The 20,770-nt window shown below is 41.3% G+C and overlaps 2 protein-coding genes across 7 annotated transcripts in view; one reads left to right on the top strand and one right to left on the bottom strand.

The window, feature by feature from the left end:
• The window catches only part of ttc7a (tetratricopeptide repeat domain 7A), a 75,502-nt gene extending 66,962 nt beyond the window's left edge, over positions 1–8,540 (top strand). For all 6 annotated transcript variants that reach the window (XM_054798397.1, XM_054798398.1, XM_054798399.1 and 3 more), the window contains one exon: positions 6,565–8,540. In XM_054798397.1, coding sequence (XP_054654372.1) covers positions 6,565–6,783 — 219 coding nt within the window. In that variant the 3' untranslated portion in view covers positions 6,784–8,540. The remainder of the gene's footprint in view (positions 1–6,564) is intronic.
• LOC129194311 (hepatitis A virus cellular receptor 1 homolog) overlaps positions 1–20,770 on the bottom strand; it is a 286,203-nt gene that overhangs the window by 188,344 nt on the left and 77,089 nt on the right. The gene's annotated exons all lie outside the window — the stretch shown is intronic.

Below are 20,770 nucleotides of genomic sequence, written 5' to 3'. Positions count from 1 at the left end.
TCCTCTTTAGGGCATGCTGGAGCGTCTCCTGACGGTAGGAGTGTGAATAATGAGTGTTGTGGATGTGTGCTGTCCTTGATGAGGTTGTGTGTTCTTCGTAGGACTCTAGCTTTATAAATGTCTTGCAGTGAGGGGAGGGCTGCCCCAACAATGTTCTGTGAGGTCTTGATCACCCGCTGGAGTGCCTTCCTATCACGTGTTGTACAGTTACCGTACCAAACAGTGATGGAGGCTGTAAGGACACTTTCCATAGTGCATCTGTAGAAGCAACTGAGGATTGTGGTGGACATGCCAAATTTCCTCAGTCTCCTCAGGAAGTAAGTCTCCTTTGGGACTTCTTGATAACTTGTTGGGTGTTGTGAGACCAGGTAAGGTCCTCGCTGATGTATGTTAGTCTTATCTGTATTGAGATGGAGATTGTTATCATGACACCAAGCTATGAGGTCCGCCACCTCTCTTCTGTATGATGTTTCAACACCACCAGTGATCAGGCCGATGACTGTAGTGTCATCCGCAAATTTAATGATGCTGGTGTTGTTCTGGGAGGCCATGCAATCATAGGTGAAGAGCGTGTAGAGGAGTAGACTCAGCACACACCCCTGTGGGGTCCCAGTGCTCACAATTCTTGAGCTGGATGTGTGATTGTGGATTCTGACTGACTGGGGCCTGCCTGTTAGAAAGTTAAACACCAGTTACAGAGGGAGGGAGACAGGCCAAGTGTGAGGAGCTTATTTGTGAGTTTGTGGGGGCTGACTGTATTAAAAGCAGAGCTATAGTCTATAAATAGCATTCTGACGTATGTGTCCTGGCCCTGTAGGTGAGAAAGGGCTGTGTGGATGGCAGTGTTGACTGCATCATCCATGGACCGATTCTGGCGATATGCAAACTGTAGAGGATCCACAGTGGCCGGGATGCTCTTTTTGATGTGGGTCATGACTATCCTTCCAAAGTACTTCATTACAATAGGAGTGAGTGCTATAGGGCGATAGTCATTTAAACAGGTCACGTTGCTCTTCTTGGGTACGGGCACTATGGTGGTGGACTTAAAGCAGGTTGGTACAGATGCTTGTGCAAGCGACAGGTTAAATATGTCAGCAAGCACATCAACTAGCTCTGATGAGCAAACCCGAAGTGCGCGGCCTGAGATGTTGTCTGGGCCTGCTGCTTTTCGTGGGTTTGTTTTGTTCAGAATCCTGCGCACGTCAGCTGATGTACAACAAATGCAAATAAACAAGTGAGAGGATGATTTCAGTTGCATAGTAACTCTGACTACTACAACTAATAGTTGGTACACACAGATATTCTCCTAAGAAAGCCAAAACTTCACTTTTGCTTTCTTAAATATTTCACTATGAGCTTTAGTAACATTTTGAATAGACGGAGAGTGCAGCAGTTTAGAAATAAAATTTAAAAAAATACATCTTGCACACAGTGTATTCATACACATGCATGCAAATTCTCAAGGACAGGGACTTGTGCTCATTGAATTAATTGTGTCCCAATTATCAAACGCTCCCATCTTTCTCTCCCTCCTCTCTTCTCCCTGTGCTCGGGGGTGGCTGTCAGCTGATTGGATCATGCGAATACATTATTTATAACGCTTCTTGCCATTTTACGGGATTGCCTAGCAACTAGGGAAATATATTCTATTGAGTAAGACCTCTGATAAGCAGAGAGGGAGCAGTAGAAGACATCCAGAAAGAAAAAGGAAGCAGGGCAGCAAACACACGGGCAACTGGGAGCTGGCTGCTGCTGCCTTTGTTGTTGTGTATGCACGTATGTATGGCTCATGTACTTGTTGGGCAATCTGTTGCACTTTCTGTATACATTTAGTTTAGCTTCACTTTAGCTATTTGTTGTTTGCCCACTGTATTGCCAATACCTTTACCCTTCCACCCTCTGATGTCGCCATGCAAATGTGTGGGTCTTTTATGAGGGCAATAAAATTAAGAAAGATGAGAATATGTTTTGAAATGGAGTTGCTATTTGATATACTGTGCATAAAAACACGTCTGTTTTACATGTCTGACTTGCTGGATGGAGGTTTTAGTCCTTAGCTCTTGATAGGACACTCAACTAGGACACTGAACTATACCTTATTACTACATGCTTTTAAACATTTCAATCCCAGACCAGAAAACGTATACAGGTGTTCCTTGGATTACGAGGTAATTCCATTCCCAGACTGTGATGTAAGTCAAGTTTTAGTGTAAATTGAAATTTATACCTAAATTAACCCTAATTAATCCTAAGTCACTCACTCCCTAATGAGGAAAGGAGGTCTAGAAAATGGATGGATGGAGTCCTTACTTTTATCCCTGGGTTGCAGGCCGTTCTACCTTCTTAAAATAGTGCTGTCTGGAAGGATAAACTCCTCTTCTTCTCCCAGATCTCCTTGTAACAGCACACAGAATCCATAAACCTCCTAGCAAAATTCATTACTCCATAAATCCTTTGTTTCAGAATTTTGGAGGCGCACTGGGCAAATTCCAGCCTGGCCTTGCTCATCTAACAGCAGATAGTGATGCCTTCACTCCTGCCTTCAGCAGGTTATTGCTGATGTCACTAACAGTTGTTTTAGGGTTTTTTTTTACAGCTCTCACCATGTTACTGTCGTCACCTGCTGATGTTTTCCTCGGTCTACCTGTTCCAAGTCTGTTGCTCCTACACCAGCGCTTGCTTTCTTCCTCAGGACTTTCCAAATAGCTGTAGTAGCTATGAGCAATGTTTGTGCACTGCTTCTGATTGATTTCCCAGCTTTTCTTAGATTCCCAATTGCTTGTTTAAATGTATTTATTGATTGAATAAGTAATGTAATATGACACATCAGTGAAATTAAAAGTAAAGTATAAAGGAAATTATTCACCTGAGGCACAGGTTTTGCAATTAAACTTAATTAATAAGGAAATAGTGCGTAAACATCCACAGGCTGTTTGGCTGTAGTCTGTATGTCTCATAGCTCTTTTGCAGTTGTATAAAATATCAGCTTCCATCCAAGAAAAACAATTTCTCCAGTGACAATGAATTGCATAGCGCATTGCTACCTGGTCTTTTCTCCTTGTAGCATTCAGATGTCTTTTTATTTTCCCCAGGAATGATAATACAACAAACCTTTAAGACCAGTTGCAAAATTGCAAAAATGTACATTTTGCTCTGTTGGACCTAAAATGCAAAAAGAAGAGATGGGAGTGAGACAAAAAATGTTTTGAGTATGCAGTTTATTGCAAACAAGCATCGAAGTGAAATAGGCTGTTCATCAGCTGATCGAACGTTTAAGACCACAACCTTTTAAAAAAAAGAAGCCAACTCAAAATTGTGGATTCATTGTGATTTTCTGTCATGTATTCACACTGTCATGATCTCTTGATGGCAAAAAAAGATGATGAGCCGGAGGATCCGATTGGCTGTCCATCAAGACACGGGACAATCCTCAGCCCAAATGAAGGTTGTTACTGGTGCCGAGTGCAGTCCAATAACCATCAGACAACATCTATGAGAGAAGGGTTTTAAGAACAACAAAAAAAGTCTTCAAAGGCCTTTGAACGCCACAAAACCGCCCGTTTAGACTTTGCCAGGGAGCATCAAACATGGGACATTGAAAGGTGGAAAAAAGTTTTATTCTCTGATGAGAAAAAATGTAACCTTGATGGTCCAGATGGCTTCCAACGTTACTGGCATGACAAGGAGATCCCACCTGAGATGTTTTCTACCCGGGGCGGTGGAGGGGGGTCCATCATGGTCTGGGGTGCTTTGTCATTCAGTGGAACACTGGTGATTCATGTGGTGCAGGGTCGTCAAATGGCGGATGCTTACGTGCAGATGTTGCAGCGGACATCCCTCATGACTGAGGCCCCTCGTCTGTGTGGTAACAGCTGGCTTTTTCAACAGGACAACGCTGCAGTTCACAATGCCCATCTGACAAAGGATTTCTTCCAGAGGAATAACGTCACTCTTTTGGACCATCCTGCATGTTCCCCTGATCAAATCCAAATGAGAACATTTGGGGATGGATGGCAAGGGATGGAGACGTGGATGCCCTTCGTGAAGTCATCTTCACCACCTGGAGCAACATTCCCACTAGCATCCTGGAAACACTGGCATCAAGAATGGCACAAGTCCTTTTTGGAACATTTTATTTCTGTTTTAGGGGGATTTTGTTTTTTTTTAGTTCTGGTCTTAAATTTTTGATCAGCTGATCAACATCCTATTTCACTTTAATGATGAATATTTTTTCTCTCAGTCCCATGTCTTCTTTTTGCATTTTGAAGCTCTACTTCGAACTTGCTTAAGATGCAAGAATACAAAATGTAAATTCTTTCAATTTTTTCAACTGCTCTTAAAAATTTTGATCAGGAGTGGACCTGTATGCTCAATCAAAGTGTGCGTATTAACCACGTATCTTGAAAGGGGGATGGAAAGACAGCTAGCCAATTCACTCGTGCCTTAACTAGAAGCACACCTGCACAGCCGAGCTTGATGGGATCAGCTGAGGTAAAAGTGGAGACAGATGGCTTGCAGCAATTAAAGCAAAACCAACGGATACCAGTTGTGTTCTCTCTGATGCCAGAAACAAGAAGCCCTATCGTCTTCAACTCTGCTTTCTTCCGCGTTCCAATCTGTTCTCTCCTTTTTTTTTTTTTCTTTTCAAACTACGAGATCATAATTGTCCATCCATGTCCATAATAATACTGTAATACTGCACCAATATCCTCTCCACCTTTAGCTGGTAATATTGACGCCTTTTAGTGTTTGAAATCATCTCAAATTTGCTAACTTTAGTTGACTTTTAGAGGGTGACAGCTTTTCACCACAGCCTAAAGTTTTTACAGACAGCAGCAGGGAGGAAAGCAAGAGTGGCAGAAGGTAGCCACTGTGTGTGTGTGTGTGTGTGTGTGTGTGTGTTTGCATGTGTGCGAATTTGTCTTATTGGAAGCTTCATCATAGCTCCTTGCAAGCAGTCCCAATGTGTTTATTTTTCTTGAACCTGCAGAAGTTCAAGCTGACAACCCCTTGATTTGCGTGTTCTTCAATTGAAGTCGAAAATTTACACCACAATTCAGCCTCAGCTTGCGTACATTTTCTTGTTAGTGTACAATATGGCACGTCTCGTTATGACACTGCGTGACGCCAACTGTGCTCTTAATGTATTTTCATTAGGGCTGTCAATTTATTACAAATTTTAATCAGATTAATCCGTTTTTAAATCCATTAATTAATCATGATTAATCGCCATTAGCAACTATGTCTGAAATATGCCCATTTTTACTGTATTCAGTTAACAGAAAGATAAACGACAGGACAGGATTGTATAGATCGTATATACATATTTGTACTGTATGTATGATGTCAATGAAGCTAAAAGATACCACACATAGATTATAGTTTTACATGCATAAAACTATTCTAAATACTTAGAAATGATGAATGAAAGGGATAAATAAGCATTTAAGGCAGGGGTCTCAAACACAATTTACCTGGGGGCCGCTGGAGGTAGAGTCTGAGTGAGGCTGGGCCGCATCAAGTATTGGGAGTAGGGCTGGGAATCTCGGGGTACCTCACGATACGACACACGATACATGGCTCACAATATCCATAATATCTTGATACAGGAATAGGGGGGGGGGAATCAAATAAATAAATAAATAATTTTACAGTTTATATTTTGCTGCATTCAGCCGTGAATACCCGTGACCCTAATGAAGACAAGCGGTATAGAAAATGGGTGGAACTTTTTTACCACATTTTTTAAGTGACTCACTCACTCTTAGTTCAGTGTAGGCTTATGTGTGCATCCTACGAGTAACACTGGCTTGTCGCAGGCCGTATTACAGTAATCTTTGAAGACAAGTCGCGGGCCGCAAAATGTGACTCGGCGGGCCGCAAATGGTCCACGGGCCACAAGTTTGAGACCACTGATTTAGGGTTACTTTTACCTTCACTGAAGACATGCCAAAGACATGATGCTGCAACGCGATCAACACAGACACCACCTTGGTGTTTTGCCATGACTTATTTCTTGAATTCAATAGTGTTTCTCAATTTCTTTATCAAAATGTTGGCGCTTGCAACTTTTTTTGGCTCTATTTTGACTTATTTTGTATCTGTGATCAAAAGAAAAGCAGAGACTTGAGTGGAGAAACACTATTGAATTAAAAAAAAATAACTCATAGCAAAACAGGAAGGTGGTGTCCGTGTTGATTTTGCTGACACATTGTGCCTTTGGCAACAAACACGTTTTCAATGAAGTAACCTTAAATGTTCATTTTATTTATCATTCATTTAAAATTGTTTTCTGCATGTAAAACTATAATTGTGAAATGATAAAAACGTGTTTTATATTAACATTTTGGCTTCTTGGATGGATTAATTAGATTTACATTATTTCTTATGGAAAAATTTGATTAGGTTAGAGTATGTTTTGATTAGAGTCGGACCTTCTGGAATGAATTACTGATGCTAACCAAGGTTCCGCTGTATAGTAAACTGACCAGATGAATGTAACAATGCTGTACATACAAATTCATTTGCCAAAATGACCTTTTTTTTTTTTTGTCATTCATGCAGGGTCGACTGCTGGTGAAAAGCGGGCGCGTGCACCTCGGGGAGAAAGTCCTGCGCGATGCAGTTCAGGTCCACAGCACGTCACACGAAGCGTGGAGTGGACTAGGTGAGGCACTGCAGTCTCAAGGGTCCGGTCAGGCCCCCGACTGCTTCCTGACAGCTCTGGAGCTGGAAGCGTCCTGCCCCATTCGACCTTTCACCATCATCCCCAGGGAGCTATGAGAGGTCTGGACTCAAAGTGTAGCTTTGGCTCAACCACCTTGATGGAGAAGAGATTATTCACTGTTTGAAACCATACGGTACATGTCGTTATGTATTTGAGCATCTCGGATTAATTTCTCGGACTAGTTGCTATTTTACTGAGTTTTATGTAACACTTTTATTCCGTTAGAGTCATTTCAGATGTTGTAAGACCAAAACATTGACACTTTGTTTGTAGAATAAGGCTGTTATAACCTTTATGTGGCTTTAGAGATGTTCATGAGGTTTAGTGTTGACAAAAAAGTGTACAGTTGGACCCTCAGAAGTTGAACACAATCTCTTTGAAGGGGTTGTTGGGTTGCCAGTTTGTTTGAAATAGAAGTGTGCCTTTCTAGGGACGGAATGTTGAAAAAGTCTTAAGGGAAGAAAAGCCAAAGAAAACACATCCAACAGACTGGGATGTGAGGGAAGTGTTTGACCAACAAGCCCTGATGCTCCATTGTACTCTCTCTTTATACGTTGCATTCCTATTGGAATTGGACAACTATTATATTTTTGCAAGAAAAAGAGGATTTTTATTTATTTCCTGAAACTGCCAGGAAAGTATCCACAGTTTATTAGTAGTAGGTATACTTTTATTAGTAGAAATGTGTGTGTAAGGGTGGTGATAGAAATGCTGATGCCCTTGAGCAACCACCTGACATTTCCTTTTTGTGTGCATCACTGTTTCTTTGCAAAAATGTCTCCCACATATTACAAACATACCTGTTTTTACTCTGGCTGAGTTCTATCTAGTCAATGATCTAGTCAACCATGCTGGTTTGTATTCCCTTTACCCCTTTAGAGGTTTTATTGCTTTTAACATAGTTTTCATGGGTTGGTTTGTCTGAAGAGTAAAGCTCAGTTTCTGAACCAAAGCTTTGTGCGTTCCTCAGAGATGGGAGAAAAACAAATGTGCAGATTTAAAAAAAAAAAAAAAAAAAAAAAGGATTCACGGCAGAGACCAAGGTTTCTTTGAAGAAGTCACTGGCCAATAAGACGCTCTCCTGATGCAATGACGTCACAATATTTACAACATCAGTACACCACATCGGCACCAAAGACAATTCTACAGCTTTTTGGGACGTGCTTGCTTGTAGTGACGCACTTACCTTGAGTTACAACCTGTTGTGTTTTTCCAAAGAGAAAAAAAAGCGTCTTATTTGAGGGGAGACATTTATTAGTTTAAGTGACACACCCAACTTCTATAAGAGGTCACTAATTGAAGTTGTAAGGCGATACGACAATACCGTTTGAAATCATCCCTACTCAGCAGGGGTGTCCAAAGTGTGGCCTGAACTATTTTTTTTTTTTTTTGTTGGCCCTCTGCACGTTCTAAAAATGCAATTAAACAAGAAAACAAAAAAGAAATAACAGTAAAAATGGAAAAATGATCACTAATTTCATTTTACAAGAATAAAGAGGAAAACGCTCGCATCTTCATCCGCGGCGGAGCTCCGCGGCCATCTTGTTTACATGTGGTCCACAGCGGAAGAACATGTGAGCGTCTTCACACACACATACAAATGGGGAGGCGCAGGCACACGGCGGGAGACAAATATAACGCAGAGCGATTTGTGAGGTCTGTTTTTTTTTGAGGAGGCATTTTTTGGATGCAAATGTGTCACTTTTTTGAACACGTATTGTTTTTAGAAGCCAAACTCCTTACTTCAATGACCCAGCAACTAAACAGAACTATGTTCCTTGTCACAGAAATCCTACCAGAACTGGACTCGCAGAACCAAATGGGGGGGGGGGGGGGGGGGGGGGGTCACTGTTGAAATAGTCAAAACTGATGGGGATGTCATACAACTTCATGTCACAAAATCTGAACTATCCCTTTAAGACACCTTACACTCCTCCACCTTCGGCTTCAGGATGACTCACAGGTGCTCAGTTGGGTTCAGGTGAGGAGACGCACTTGGCCACTCAATCATCTTCACCTTCAGCTTCCTCTAGAAGGTACTTGATCATCTTGGATGTGTGTTTGATGTCCTTATTGTAATCAGGGAGCGGCTTGAGAGTGTCACAGTATATGTTGGAATTCATGTTTCTCTCAATGAACCGGAGCTCCCCAGCAGTCCGGCAGCACTCATGCAGCCCCAGACTATGACACTACCACCATGCTTGACTGTAGGGAAGACACAATTATTGTTGTACTCACTTGTGTTTCCAGCTATTTCTAAAATAATGGATGTGTGTTAAGTCATTATCAGTAGGTAATAAATATATACTGTTATACAAGTTGTACACTGACTACTCTAAAGTACATTCAAGTCCAATTTATTGTCTCTGTAATGAAAATGATGACTGAAATCTGAGGCGTGCATATAAAAATCTGCATTTCAGAAATTCCACATTCCTGTTCAAAATCTCCGTTGGGCATTTCTGTGTGGAGTTTGCATGTTCTCCCCGTGCGTGCGTGTGTTTCCTCCAGGTACTCCAGTTTTTTCCCACATTCCAAAAACATGCACGTTAGGGATAGGCTCCAGCATACCCGCGACCCTAGTGAGGATTAGCGGCATAGAAAATGGATGGGTGGATGTTCGAAATGAACAAAATGTGGAAATCTCACTGAAAATTAGAGTCACACGGACGGATCTTTGCTCATTTTAACAAATGAAGTTAGATGTCAATTAACTGTGATGAGCTAAAATAAAAAGGCATCAGGTCATGTAAAGTGTGATACACGTTTGATGGAATGGCCGCATTTGTTGCCATTTTGTAATCCATAAAACACAAGGAGGAGCAGAATACGTGTAGAGAGGGAATGTGTGCCGTTGTGTGTGGCGACACAGAAACATCCATTTTATATATGCAGCCAGTCACAACAGCAGCTCAGCTTCTGATGTATTTTTCATGATTATGTTGATTGAGGTAGCTTTCTCTGACACACACACACACACACACACACACACACACATGCATCCATGTGTAAGCCGGGGATGGGAGGGTAGTATTGGTATTCTGTAAAATTTTTTAATTGTTTAAAAGCATTTAAAATATGTCATATATACTGTATATTTAAAGACAATGCTCTGTGTTATTATTAGTTATTAGTATAAACATTTAATGTTTTTGTCCAGACATTGTGGCTTTTGCACTATTTTTCATGTTTTTGCTGTTTTTGGGGGTTTAATTTCATTTCTACACTTTGGACACCTGGTGCATACATGTCAACCCTCTTTCCCCAGGAAACTCTCATATTTTGCCCTTCTTTCCTTCTTTAATAATTTACCTCAGATGTGTGGACTTGAGTCACGCAATTTGGACTCGAGTCACAATTTTGATGACTTTGAATTTGACTTGACAATACGGTGATCCCCCGTTTATCGCAGGGGATAGGTTCCCAAAATAACCCCTCACAATACACTTTATACACTTTTGTAAGACTGGCATTAACTTTTCTTACATTTGTCTGTTGTTTAAACACCCTCAAAGTTCACATTTACGTGTAGTTATGTAAAGACACAGGTAAAATAGATTGCAGCTACAGTTCCCATAATGGTTAGCATGCCGAACCAGGACGTAGTGACACAGATGCTACTATCACATGTTATGCTGAAAGTCTTATGCAGCAATTGTGTTTTGATCTGGCAAATCCTAAGTTACTTTGATCAAATGTAGAATTACTACAGCTTCTGCTTGGACATTAACACGGTGGCAGCTGTTAAACACCCATGGAAAAAACAGCCACGCATCACAAGCGAATGACGCTGGGAACACCGAGGTTGGTTGGACTGCAATGTTTGTAGTGTGCATAAAGCACTTAATATGCGGTTCGCACACTGCTACTTGTACTTCCATATTATGTGTATTATCATTTACGGTAGTGACGCCATAGTTCACAGAATGCCTGGCAGACAGCTTTTCTCTAAATGAGAAATATTGTCACATTTTAATCTTGCGAGACCTTGTGACATGAGATCTCATGACACCCTTGATAATCAGACAATAAAATGCAGAGAAATGTCTTACGGGAGGCACTTTCAGTACTCGCTTCATCCTGAGTGGTGGGGGTGTGCGTGAGCTGGAAGGTGCTAGTCGCTGCTGTCCTTCCATAGAGAGGAAAAGCCAGCGTTTTTTTTTTTTTGGACAGCTGTTTAGCAGCAAGTCAAATAGGGGTGTCTTAGAACAATCGACTATTCGACAGTTTGACTCGGAGGCGTCTGATTTGACTGTCAATCTAACCATCAAATCATATAACATGTTATGTGATCAAGATTTTAGCATTCTGACTACATGGGGATGCCCATGGCTGCTGCTGAGCATACATTATTATATAGTATGTCATTGTTTTTGTTATACATAGCCTATTTTTTTAATACAAAAACAGCCCAATTTGTGTTAATAAAGAATTAAAAATGAAGTGTCTGCTTAACAGAAGACCTATATGCATTAATAAAATCACCCGCTTCATAGTCCAGAGGAGCTGAGATGAGTGAACACTCAGATAAATGTCAACATCAATGGACTTATTGGCTCCTAAAAGCTACTAAAAAATCATCCAAAGTGTGGAAGTATTTTGAAAAGGGTTAAAGATGACTCCAGGAAGTGAAATGCAACAGCAGCTTCTTACATACCAAGCGACAACCACCATTACTGGCACATCATTGAACGTCGTTACTGGCTACATTAGCACATGCATAGAGACTGTTAGCACCACCAAGTATTACAGAAAATACCCCAATCAAAAACAGTGGATGAACTGTGATGTAAGGGCTAAGCTACGTGCTCGTTCGACTGCATTTGTCATGGGCACCGTTGAGGACTACAAAAAGGCCAGAATGCTATTAATAGACTCTGCTTTTAATACAGTCTGGCCCCACAAACTCACAAACAAGCTCCTCACACTTGGCCTGTCACCCTCCCTCTGTAACTGGGCGTTTAACTTTCTAACAGGCAGACCCCAGTCAGTCAGAGTCCACAATCGCACATCCAGCTCAAGAATTGTGAGCACTGGGACCCCACAGGGGTGTGTGCTGAGTCCACTCCTCTACACGCTCTTCACCTATGATTGTGTGGCCTCCCAGAACAACACCAGCATCATTAAATTTGCGGATGACACTACAGTCATTGGCCTGATCACTGGTGGTGTTGAAACGTCATACAGAAGAGAGGTGGAGGACCTCATAGCTTGGTGTCATGATAACAATCTCCTTCTCAATACAGATAAGACTAAAGAGATGATCATCGACCCAAGAACAAGGGAAAAGGAGCCGCATAGACCCCTGTTTATTGATGAGACTGAGGTGGAGAGGGTGAAAACCTTCAAGTTCCTTGGCACACACATCAGCGAGGACCTCACCTGGTCTCACAACACCCAACAAATTATGAAGAAGTCCCAAAGGAGACTGTACTTCCTGAGAAGACTGAGGAAATTTGGCATGTCCACCAAAAATCGAAAGTGTCCTTACCGCCTCCATCACTGTTTGGTACGGTAACTGTACAACACGTGATAGGAAGGCACTCCAGCGGGTGATCAAGACCTCACAGAACATTGTTGGGGCAGCCCTCCCCTCACTGCAAGACATTTATAAAACTAGAGTCCTACGCAGAACACACAACCTCATCAAGGACAGCACACATCCACAACACTCATTATTCACACTCCTACCGTCAGGCAGACGCTACAGGAGTTTGAAGTCCAGGACCACAAGGCTGGCAAACAGCTTTTACCCACAGGCCATCAGGCTTCTCAATGAAGCACTCACACACGCCGCACGCAACACACGCACACACTCATAACCCTATTTATTGATTTAATTATTTATTTATTGGTATTAATATCTCTTCTGTTGTTGTTGCTTAATTTATTGGTATTAATGTTTCTTATGTTCTTATTCATTTTCTTGTTTTCTTTCTTTTTTGGGAGAATGAACAGAACAAGACTGTTTTACTGTGCATATGACAATAAAAACTCTTGAATCTTGAATCAGTGACTGTCATTTAAAACAGGTAAGGCTGTTACGCCAACTTCATTTTATATCCCAACAGTGAAGTTTAAGGCAAGAAATTAGGCTGCTAACGGAGAGTTTTGTAAAGTTGTTGTTTGTTAAGCCATGTTGTTCCTCTTCTTTGTGCACTTTTCTGATGTTTTGTTCATCTTGTGTTCCGTGTCACTAAATAGGTACAGGTACAGTTATTGCACACCTACCATGCTTATTTGTTTATCTGAGTGTTTTTTCCAGGTGGAAAAAGTCACAAATTGAATCTGTTCATTTGTAGGAATCCCCATTAGCTGTGCTCTAAAAACAACAACAAAATAAAACATTTGAATGTTTTAAAATCTAACAAATCACATTTAAGCATGAAAATCCTTAGTCGAAGACAGCCCTAAAGTCAAATGCAAGATATTGTTATGCTCTGCTGAATGAATGAATGAATTTGACTGCCAAGATGGAGGATTATATACCCAAGCTCACCAGGAGGCCATCAGACTTTTGCAACAGAGTGTCAGAACTTTTCCTGGAGAAGGATAGGGTGCTATATGTACTTCATATACAGAGAAAAGGTAAGAACACAAATGTTTGTTAGTTTGTAAAAAAAAAAAAGAAGTAAATGACACTAAGAAGCATCTGAAAACAATTTGAAGACATTTTTTAACCAAAGTGAATTATTCTCTTCTTTTTCTTGTTGTCCTCTTAATGAGCAACCTGTCTTTTAAGAAAAAAAAGCTCCAAAGGGGTCAGTACCTCACCACTGCACGTCACTAATCAAGGGGTCCTGTTGGAAATTCCGGTGGAAACACTAGAATTTCTCTTATTGCCTAATTTTCCCTTATTTTCTGAAAAATGTCCCTCATTTCCAGTGTGCCGGTGTGTATGTTAACACGTTGACTTCAATTTGTGTGGAAAAAGAGGACATGTCATCCACATAGAAGGTGTTTGTATTGTGTTTTTTGGTCTCATCTGATCTTAATCCTTCCCATTATAAGTAATAACAGCTTTTAAAATCACTGCCGGATGCTGCATCCTCACCTGCCTTGTCAGTTGTGACTAATGGGCATCACTTCCCTTCCGAGTGTCTCACCGCATTAATGTGTGCACTGGGACTTGCCTACTAGCTTATGTAACGCTGCCTCCCATAACCCCCCCCCCCCCCCCCCCCCCCCCCCCCCCCCCACACACACACACACACACACCTCTCTCTCGCTCTCTCTCTCTCCAGGCTTGCCTGATGTGATGTGGCTTGGTTGCCTAGCATCCAGCCCTTGTTTGAGTAACTGGGGAGAGCAGAGAGATATCTGGTCTTCTTAACGACACGCTTACATGCACACATGCATGCAACGTCGTGTGTCGCCATGTGAGGTATGATGCCAGGCGTCCATGGCTATGTGCTACGGGAGGAGTCGCTTGATTTTTACGACAATCTCTTCCCATTTTCGATTTGCCTTTTAGAAGCACCATACTCCCATCCATCCCGTCCGGTCATTTTCTGCTTGTCCTTGGTAGGACTGGCCACCAGCCAATCACAGGACACACACAGACAACAGTCACAATCTTATTTTTTTTTATTTACAGTCAAAGAGGGCAGAGGAAACCCTTGCGAGGTGACACCCTTGATCACCTGCCTGTAAGGCTGATGTGCTAACCACGATGCCCCGTATGAAAAACCCTCACTTAACAACACTTTGACTGATGCTGCCGTTATCGATGACTGTCATTGCTTTTTCTGCTGTCCGAAAAAAAAATCTATTTTCACGTTTTCCTTCATTGCTCGCCAGCTCTCCCTTGTTCCCGCCTTCCTCTCATTAGCACAGCGTGACACCCACACTGGGAGATGAATGGTCTAATCCCTGTAGGGAAATGAAACATGACATGATATGTATGCACATGCACGGCCTCTCACACACAAACACACGCACATGCACAGTGACACAGAGAGCATGCACATATTGTCTGGACAGCGGGTATGCACACACAAACACACACATGGTGGTCTTGACAGCCCTTGTAAAAGAAGACCGATTAATGAAGGAAGTGGCTCGCTGTAAAGCCTCTCAGAAAGACAACAGGCAGATGAGGCACTCTATTCAATGTCAGTGTCACCACACACACACATACGCACAAATACACAACATATGTACTCACATGTGTACACTTGAGTTCAGTGAGCCGATCATCCATCCGTTCTCTATGCCGCTTATCCTCATTCGGGTCGTGGGGGTATGCTGGAGCCTATCCCAGCTGTTCAATCTCATTTCCGGAGTACTATCACTCAGGTAAACAAACAGCGGTGCACGAAACAGAGGATGTTTACAGTGATTATAACAAAGATTTGGGCCATGTGTCAATAGTTTTTGAGGAGAAAAGAAGGGAGAAACATTTGGAGAAGAAAAAGAGAACTTGCAGAACATGGACTTAAGTCTTAGGCATTGAGATGAAGATTGGTTGCCTTCAAAACACAGAATGGTAAGTGTAAATCACTCTGAAGTTGCTTATCCTTCGATTTAAATCGTCTTCTTAATGAGCATAAAGTGGTCTTTATAACCTGTTTTATTTAATATTTTTGTCGCTGCTGCCCCCGCCCCCCACCGTAAACATACATATCGCAGTGAAAAGATGTTTATATAACATGTATAATGCTTTACAGCCTTGTCGCTCTCACTGAATAGTGTTTAGTAGACATTATGTAAGCAAGACATGACTTACTCTGTTCTGTGGTCACTTTGACGTCGTTCTTGTCTTTTTTTTCCTGTGTACCGTCGGAATAGCATTCTTTTTCAAAATGCGTTTTTCTTCCGTACTTTCGGTTTAAATGCTTCTTGTGAAGATGTTCCTTCAAAGCAGTCATCAGTGAAATGATCCCTGCAAAGAACAGAACTCAGGTTGGGCTTACATCTGTTTCTCGTTCACTGCACTTGCTTCGTCCATTTTTATCCTAAACCTTCGTCTTTTGAAAAAAAAACAACTTACAGTATCACTTGGATACTGTAAACTTCCAGCAGCAACATAACATTTTGGGATGACTCGTATTTTCATGAAAAATATACCGGACCAAGTCGACGATCCACCTCGACAAGCGTTTGTTTACGCTGCTTTAGCTGAGATGTGTCACCCTGATAACATGCCTTCCGGAATGAGGCTGAACTGCCAAGAGCTGGGTCGTCATGGGTGGCGCCATGAACTCCAAATGTAATTTTTTCGAATTTAGCGTTTGCTTTCAAAAATCGAACAATGTAGAACATAATTACGATAAAACATATTTAAGCAAAGTTGTCAGGGACCCTTTAAATGTTCATTTATCCCTCTCAGTCATCATTTATATGCATTTTGAACATTATTTTGAATGGGAGCATTTTATTCGGTTAGAGTCGGACATTCTGGAACCGATAAATAACGTTAACCAAGGTCCCACCGTATATTGCTTTATCTTACAATTTCTTAAATATTTTCATAATTTTTCCATTGCAACTTTAGCTGATGAAAATCCCCTCAAATTCATAGATTCTTGCTACATTTTTGGAGTAAAATAGGCAGTTTTTTTCCGCAGAAAATACCTCTCACTCACCATAAGTCAGTAATAATTTATAAATATGTGATAATACAGGTAAATTGTACAGTATGCGTGTACCGCTGTAAAAACATTTTTTGCACATTTATGTCTTCATGCTTCACTGATAATGTTTTTTCATCAAGCGTTGAGATTTGGCACTTTGTTCGGCAGTCCTTGAACGCACCGTAGTTGTGTGCTGAGACGCTTGGATACTGAAATACTTGCTTTGACAAGTCATCATTCATTCGGGGACGAGTAGCTGCACATTTTGTACTTTAAATGCTTGTGCGGCATATTCATGACTTAAACCTGGATTGTGTGGTGAGTGAAGAATCGCAATTGAAGAGCGAAGGGGAGGCTTCTGGATCTGAATCTAATCCAGTAGTTTCAACGCTCATTTTTATTGCAAATATTAATCCGAAACATCAGGGGCCCACGAAAAGCAGGGCTGTACTGTATTCAAAGTTTGGAATATTGGAATCAACTGTTTATTTAGGGTAACATACAATATATGAACATTTTCTTTTGTGATAAGCAAACATATATGCAAAATAAAGTACATGTGAACATAATAGAGTAGAACATAATAGAGTGAGAGTGCATGATGAGTGTGTTGGAGGAATGAACAGTGCATGCAGACTGTGGCCTCACTTGTCCTGTAGGACGTTGTGTGTACTGCAACATGGTTTCAGCACGTCTGCCTTGAGAGCCATGTGGTTCCGAAATGGATTCTCAGCTCGGACCTCTCTACTTGGATGTTCTACATTAAAGTTCCCCGTGATTAGCTAGCCTGTAATTCACATTCATTCATGTGAATTCTCAAATTCCACATGTAAAGTTTCCCACTTTACAACAAATCATGCAAAGCTGCAACCTATGAGTGACTGTCTGAAAATAATGTTTATGTTCATTTGCCTAGTTTGTAGTTTACTCTCCATCCCACCCTTCTTGCTTTGTCTTCATACTGTGCCTGGAAACAGTCGTTGGCAAGTTCTGCAAGTGTTACTGTCACCTCCCACACTGCGTGTCTTTATTTTTGGAATTCCCTCCAGTTCCTATAAAGCTTGCTAGCACCATGTGCATCCCTCCTATAGGTCACATAGCTCATAATAATTCCAAATGCTTTATGCCACATTGATATTCATATGCAAATGTGGTTCTCACCAAAAAGTAAGGCGGCAATCAAGGTGTCATTCGTCATAGAAAGCCTCTCCCAAAGTTATTGACAAAACCGAAAACAGCAAACAAGACCCACAAACAAGCAGCAAGTGGCGGTTGCACGGAATGAATGGCAAAGTTTCTCAGAAATGACTCAGGCCAGTGGAGGAGCCAGAAATGTTTCATTGGCGTGGCCAAGGTGAGACCATTACTCACATAGCGATGGCGATAAGTTGATACCTGAAATGTCTAGATGGCCAGTGGGGGGGCCGGAGGTTTCCATGTACAGTAGCTCTGCCATGGACTCAGGCTATGTCCACACGAATACGGATTTTTTTAAAAACACATTTTTCTATGCATTTTGGCCTTTTGTCCACACGCAAACATACACTTACGGTGAGAGGTGGGGTACACCCTGGAATCACAGACATAGCGTGTACAGCATAGCTTTCTATGCTGTACACGTTACCTGTATTCCCGTCTGTTTATAAATGATTACCAACTTATGGTCAATAAGATTTATGCGGAAAAACATCCGATTTTTGACCAAAAATCTGCAAATTTGTGGGGAGCCTAAATAGAAAATACCACATTTTTGTAATCTAAATCTATTGTGGCGGTGAAAACGGTAAACATCATAAAAACTATGTACATGTCAATGTGCAAATACTTAACTGTAGAACACTATACTATTAGTGGCTGAGGATATGTTTTGAGTGGACACACTGGTGGTGCTTTATCTCTACTGTGTTCTACAGTGTCATCATTGTCTAATTGTCTTGGACGTGTTATATTTGACATCAAACTCAATTCTTCACTTTTGTTTTAGTCTCGTGTTCAAGTCATACATGAAACCAATTCACTGAAACCACTCTAGATGAACTAACAACGGACTGCAATATAATCCCCATTGTGTAGTGTATGTGGTGTGGTATTCAGGTCATTCTTGTGTATACGGGTGTTTTGCCAAGCCTGTCAGGGGGATACAGGCGACAGGCAAGGCGGCTGGAGTGCAGGTTTCCAAGAAAGACATGGTAAACTATTGCTGTGATGGCCAAACAAGGACTGGATAAGCACAGCAGTTAGGAATAAAAATACAGTAATCCCTCATTCATCGCGATTCATTGGTTCCAGATCCAGCCGTGATAAGTGAATTTCCACAAAGTATTCATTCATGAATGAATGAACATAATTACAGCCCTCTAGGCATGAAATAACACCCCTGCAGGCAACTTTACACTCATATCACCCAATGTAGTAGACATAACAAGGGGAAATAAGCAATTTAATACATAAAGATTCATGCTCATGTGTGTTGCTGTGAATGTGTTCTGGTACTTGGGGAGCTGAGTGGTGGGACGTACAGGAAGTGACGTTGGGGGCTCAGGGTTGAGTTTTAGCTTGGTTACGGTTGCAACAGAAGACCATGTTAGGGATTATTGTGCCTGTTGTGAGATCATTCAAACCTGCAATAAAAGCCTGTTGTTCCGACGATCAAGTCTGGTGCTTGTGTGTCTCACCCAACATTACAGTAACATTACTGACACCTAGTGACCAGTGTGAATGCGTCTTTTGAATGCCTTAAGTTTGTATTTCACTTCATTTAGCCATTTTTATGCTTGTAAATGCTTAATTTAAGCAAAAAATATGTAAAATTTGGTTAAATATGCATATTTTGGGCTGCATTCAGCCCCGACACACCATATTTGACAAAAAACGTGAGAATGAAGCCGTGAAAATCAAAGCGCAAAGTGGTCAGGGATTACTGTACGACAAATGCTTAGTAAATACTAGCAGTGATCATCATATTACAGTGGCTCCCTGAACATCTGTGATTCAGCATTCACAGCCCAGTAAATCTACAAATTTTTGGTCCAATTTGTTTTTTTTTCCATTTTTTTCCCCCAAAATAAGTAGTGGTTTTTTTTGCAGACAATAAAATACAATGAGTAATAATTTATAAATGCATGATAACACAGGTAAAATGTTTAGCATACATGTACTCAAACTACAGTAGGCAGTCGGGTCTTTACCACCCCTCCACTCCTCGTCAGAAAATTTTTAAAATTTGACTTGCATCGGTCGGAATTTTGGACTAAAGACCATAAATTCCCCTGTTTTCCCTTATTTTCTGAAAAAAAAAATCCCTTTTCAGGTGCAAAAGTTGAATTCTGTGACAATCTCTCGGCACAGTGGTTGGGAATGACTGCTATACATAATACAAAACATAAGCAATAAAAACTTCATGCCGTACTTTGAAACAATACGGTGCATTATTTAGCAGAGTGAGGCAGCTGGAACAATGTTAACTTATTTCATGGTAATGACTGATGAATTATTCTTACACTGATGCACTAGTCCAACAACTTAGCAGCTTCTTAACATTGCTGCATTCCTCCATCAGTCACTTCACCCTCGCTTGATCACCCTCAGCCACGTGCACACTCACCAATAGAGCCAACACCATCAGCCACCTAGACAATACTCAACCCTTGTTTGGCAAAAGCCACCAGTCGGGGTTGATGAACGTGCCCTTTCATAGAAGAGTGTCTGAACAACTTGTCAGCTGACTCACCATCACCTTAGATGTGGAAGGGAATATGGACCTGAAAGAAAGTTCTGAACAGATAATGGGAATCACAGTAACTCACAATACATTATTATTATTATTGTCATGCTGCTAACAATGTGCAGTGATTAATATCAATGATACATCACAATATACGCAGTATGGAAATAAAGATTGGAACATTGCATTTTAAGCATACAATAAACTATAATGAAACTGAAACAGACATCATTTATTAATCAATTAATCTCTGAAAAACCGTGATATAGTGATGGAGAGATAATCGAACCGAGATATTGCGAGGGACGACTGTATTCCATATTTTGAGACTAGCTGTCTGCAACCCACCCAGAATGGCTTCGCAACCCACTTTTGGGTCCCTAGCCACCAGTTGAGAATCCCTGCTCTAGTGTATCATGTTTCATTGTATTGTGCAGCAGGATGTGTACGTTTTAAAGTAAAATGTGTCTATGCAGAGGAGCTCGATTGACAGGGGAAAAGCAGCTGGCTCACCGCTCCTGCGGGAGATGGAGGGTGTTAAGACGTCACGATGAGACATATGTCAGATATCTGCAGCGGACTGTCAAGATGACTGAGATAAGAAGGAAGAAGGGCTCCAAAGATGGAGCGAGGCAGATACCTTGGCCCCTACAGGAAGAATGGCTGCTGATGGTTTACATATGCAGCACATCTTGTTCTCTCCACTTGATATATGTGCTCCTTCCTTTTTGTAAGGGCTTCACC

This window comes from Dunckerocampus dactyliophorus, chromosome 14, assembly GCF_027744805.1.
Source record: "Dunckerocampus dactyliophorus isolate RoL2022-P2 chromosome 14, RoL_Ddac_1.1, whole genome shotgun sequence".
In the NCBI taxonomy this organism is placed as follows: Eukaryota; Metazoa; Chordata; class Actinopteri; order Syngnathiformes; family Syngnathidae; genus Dunckerocampus; species Dunckerocampus dactyliophorus.
This window is presented reverse-complemented; position numbering and strand designations above follow the sequence as displayed.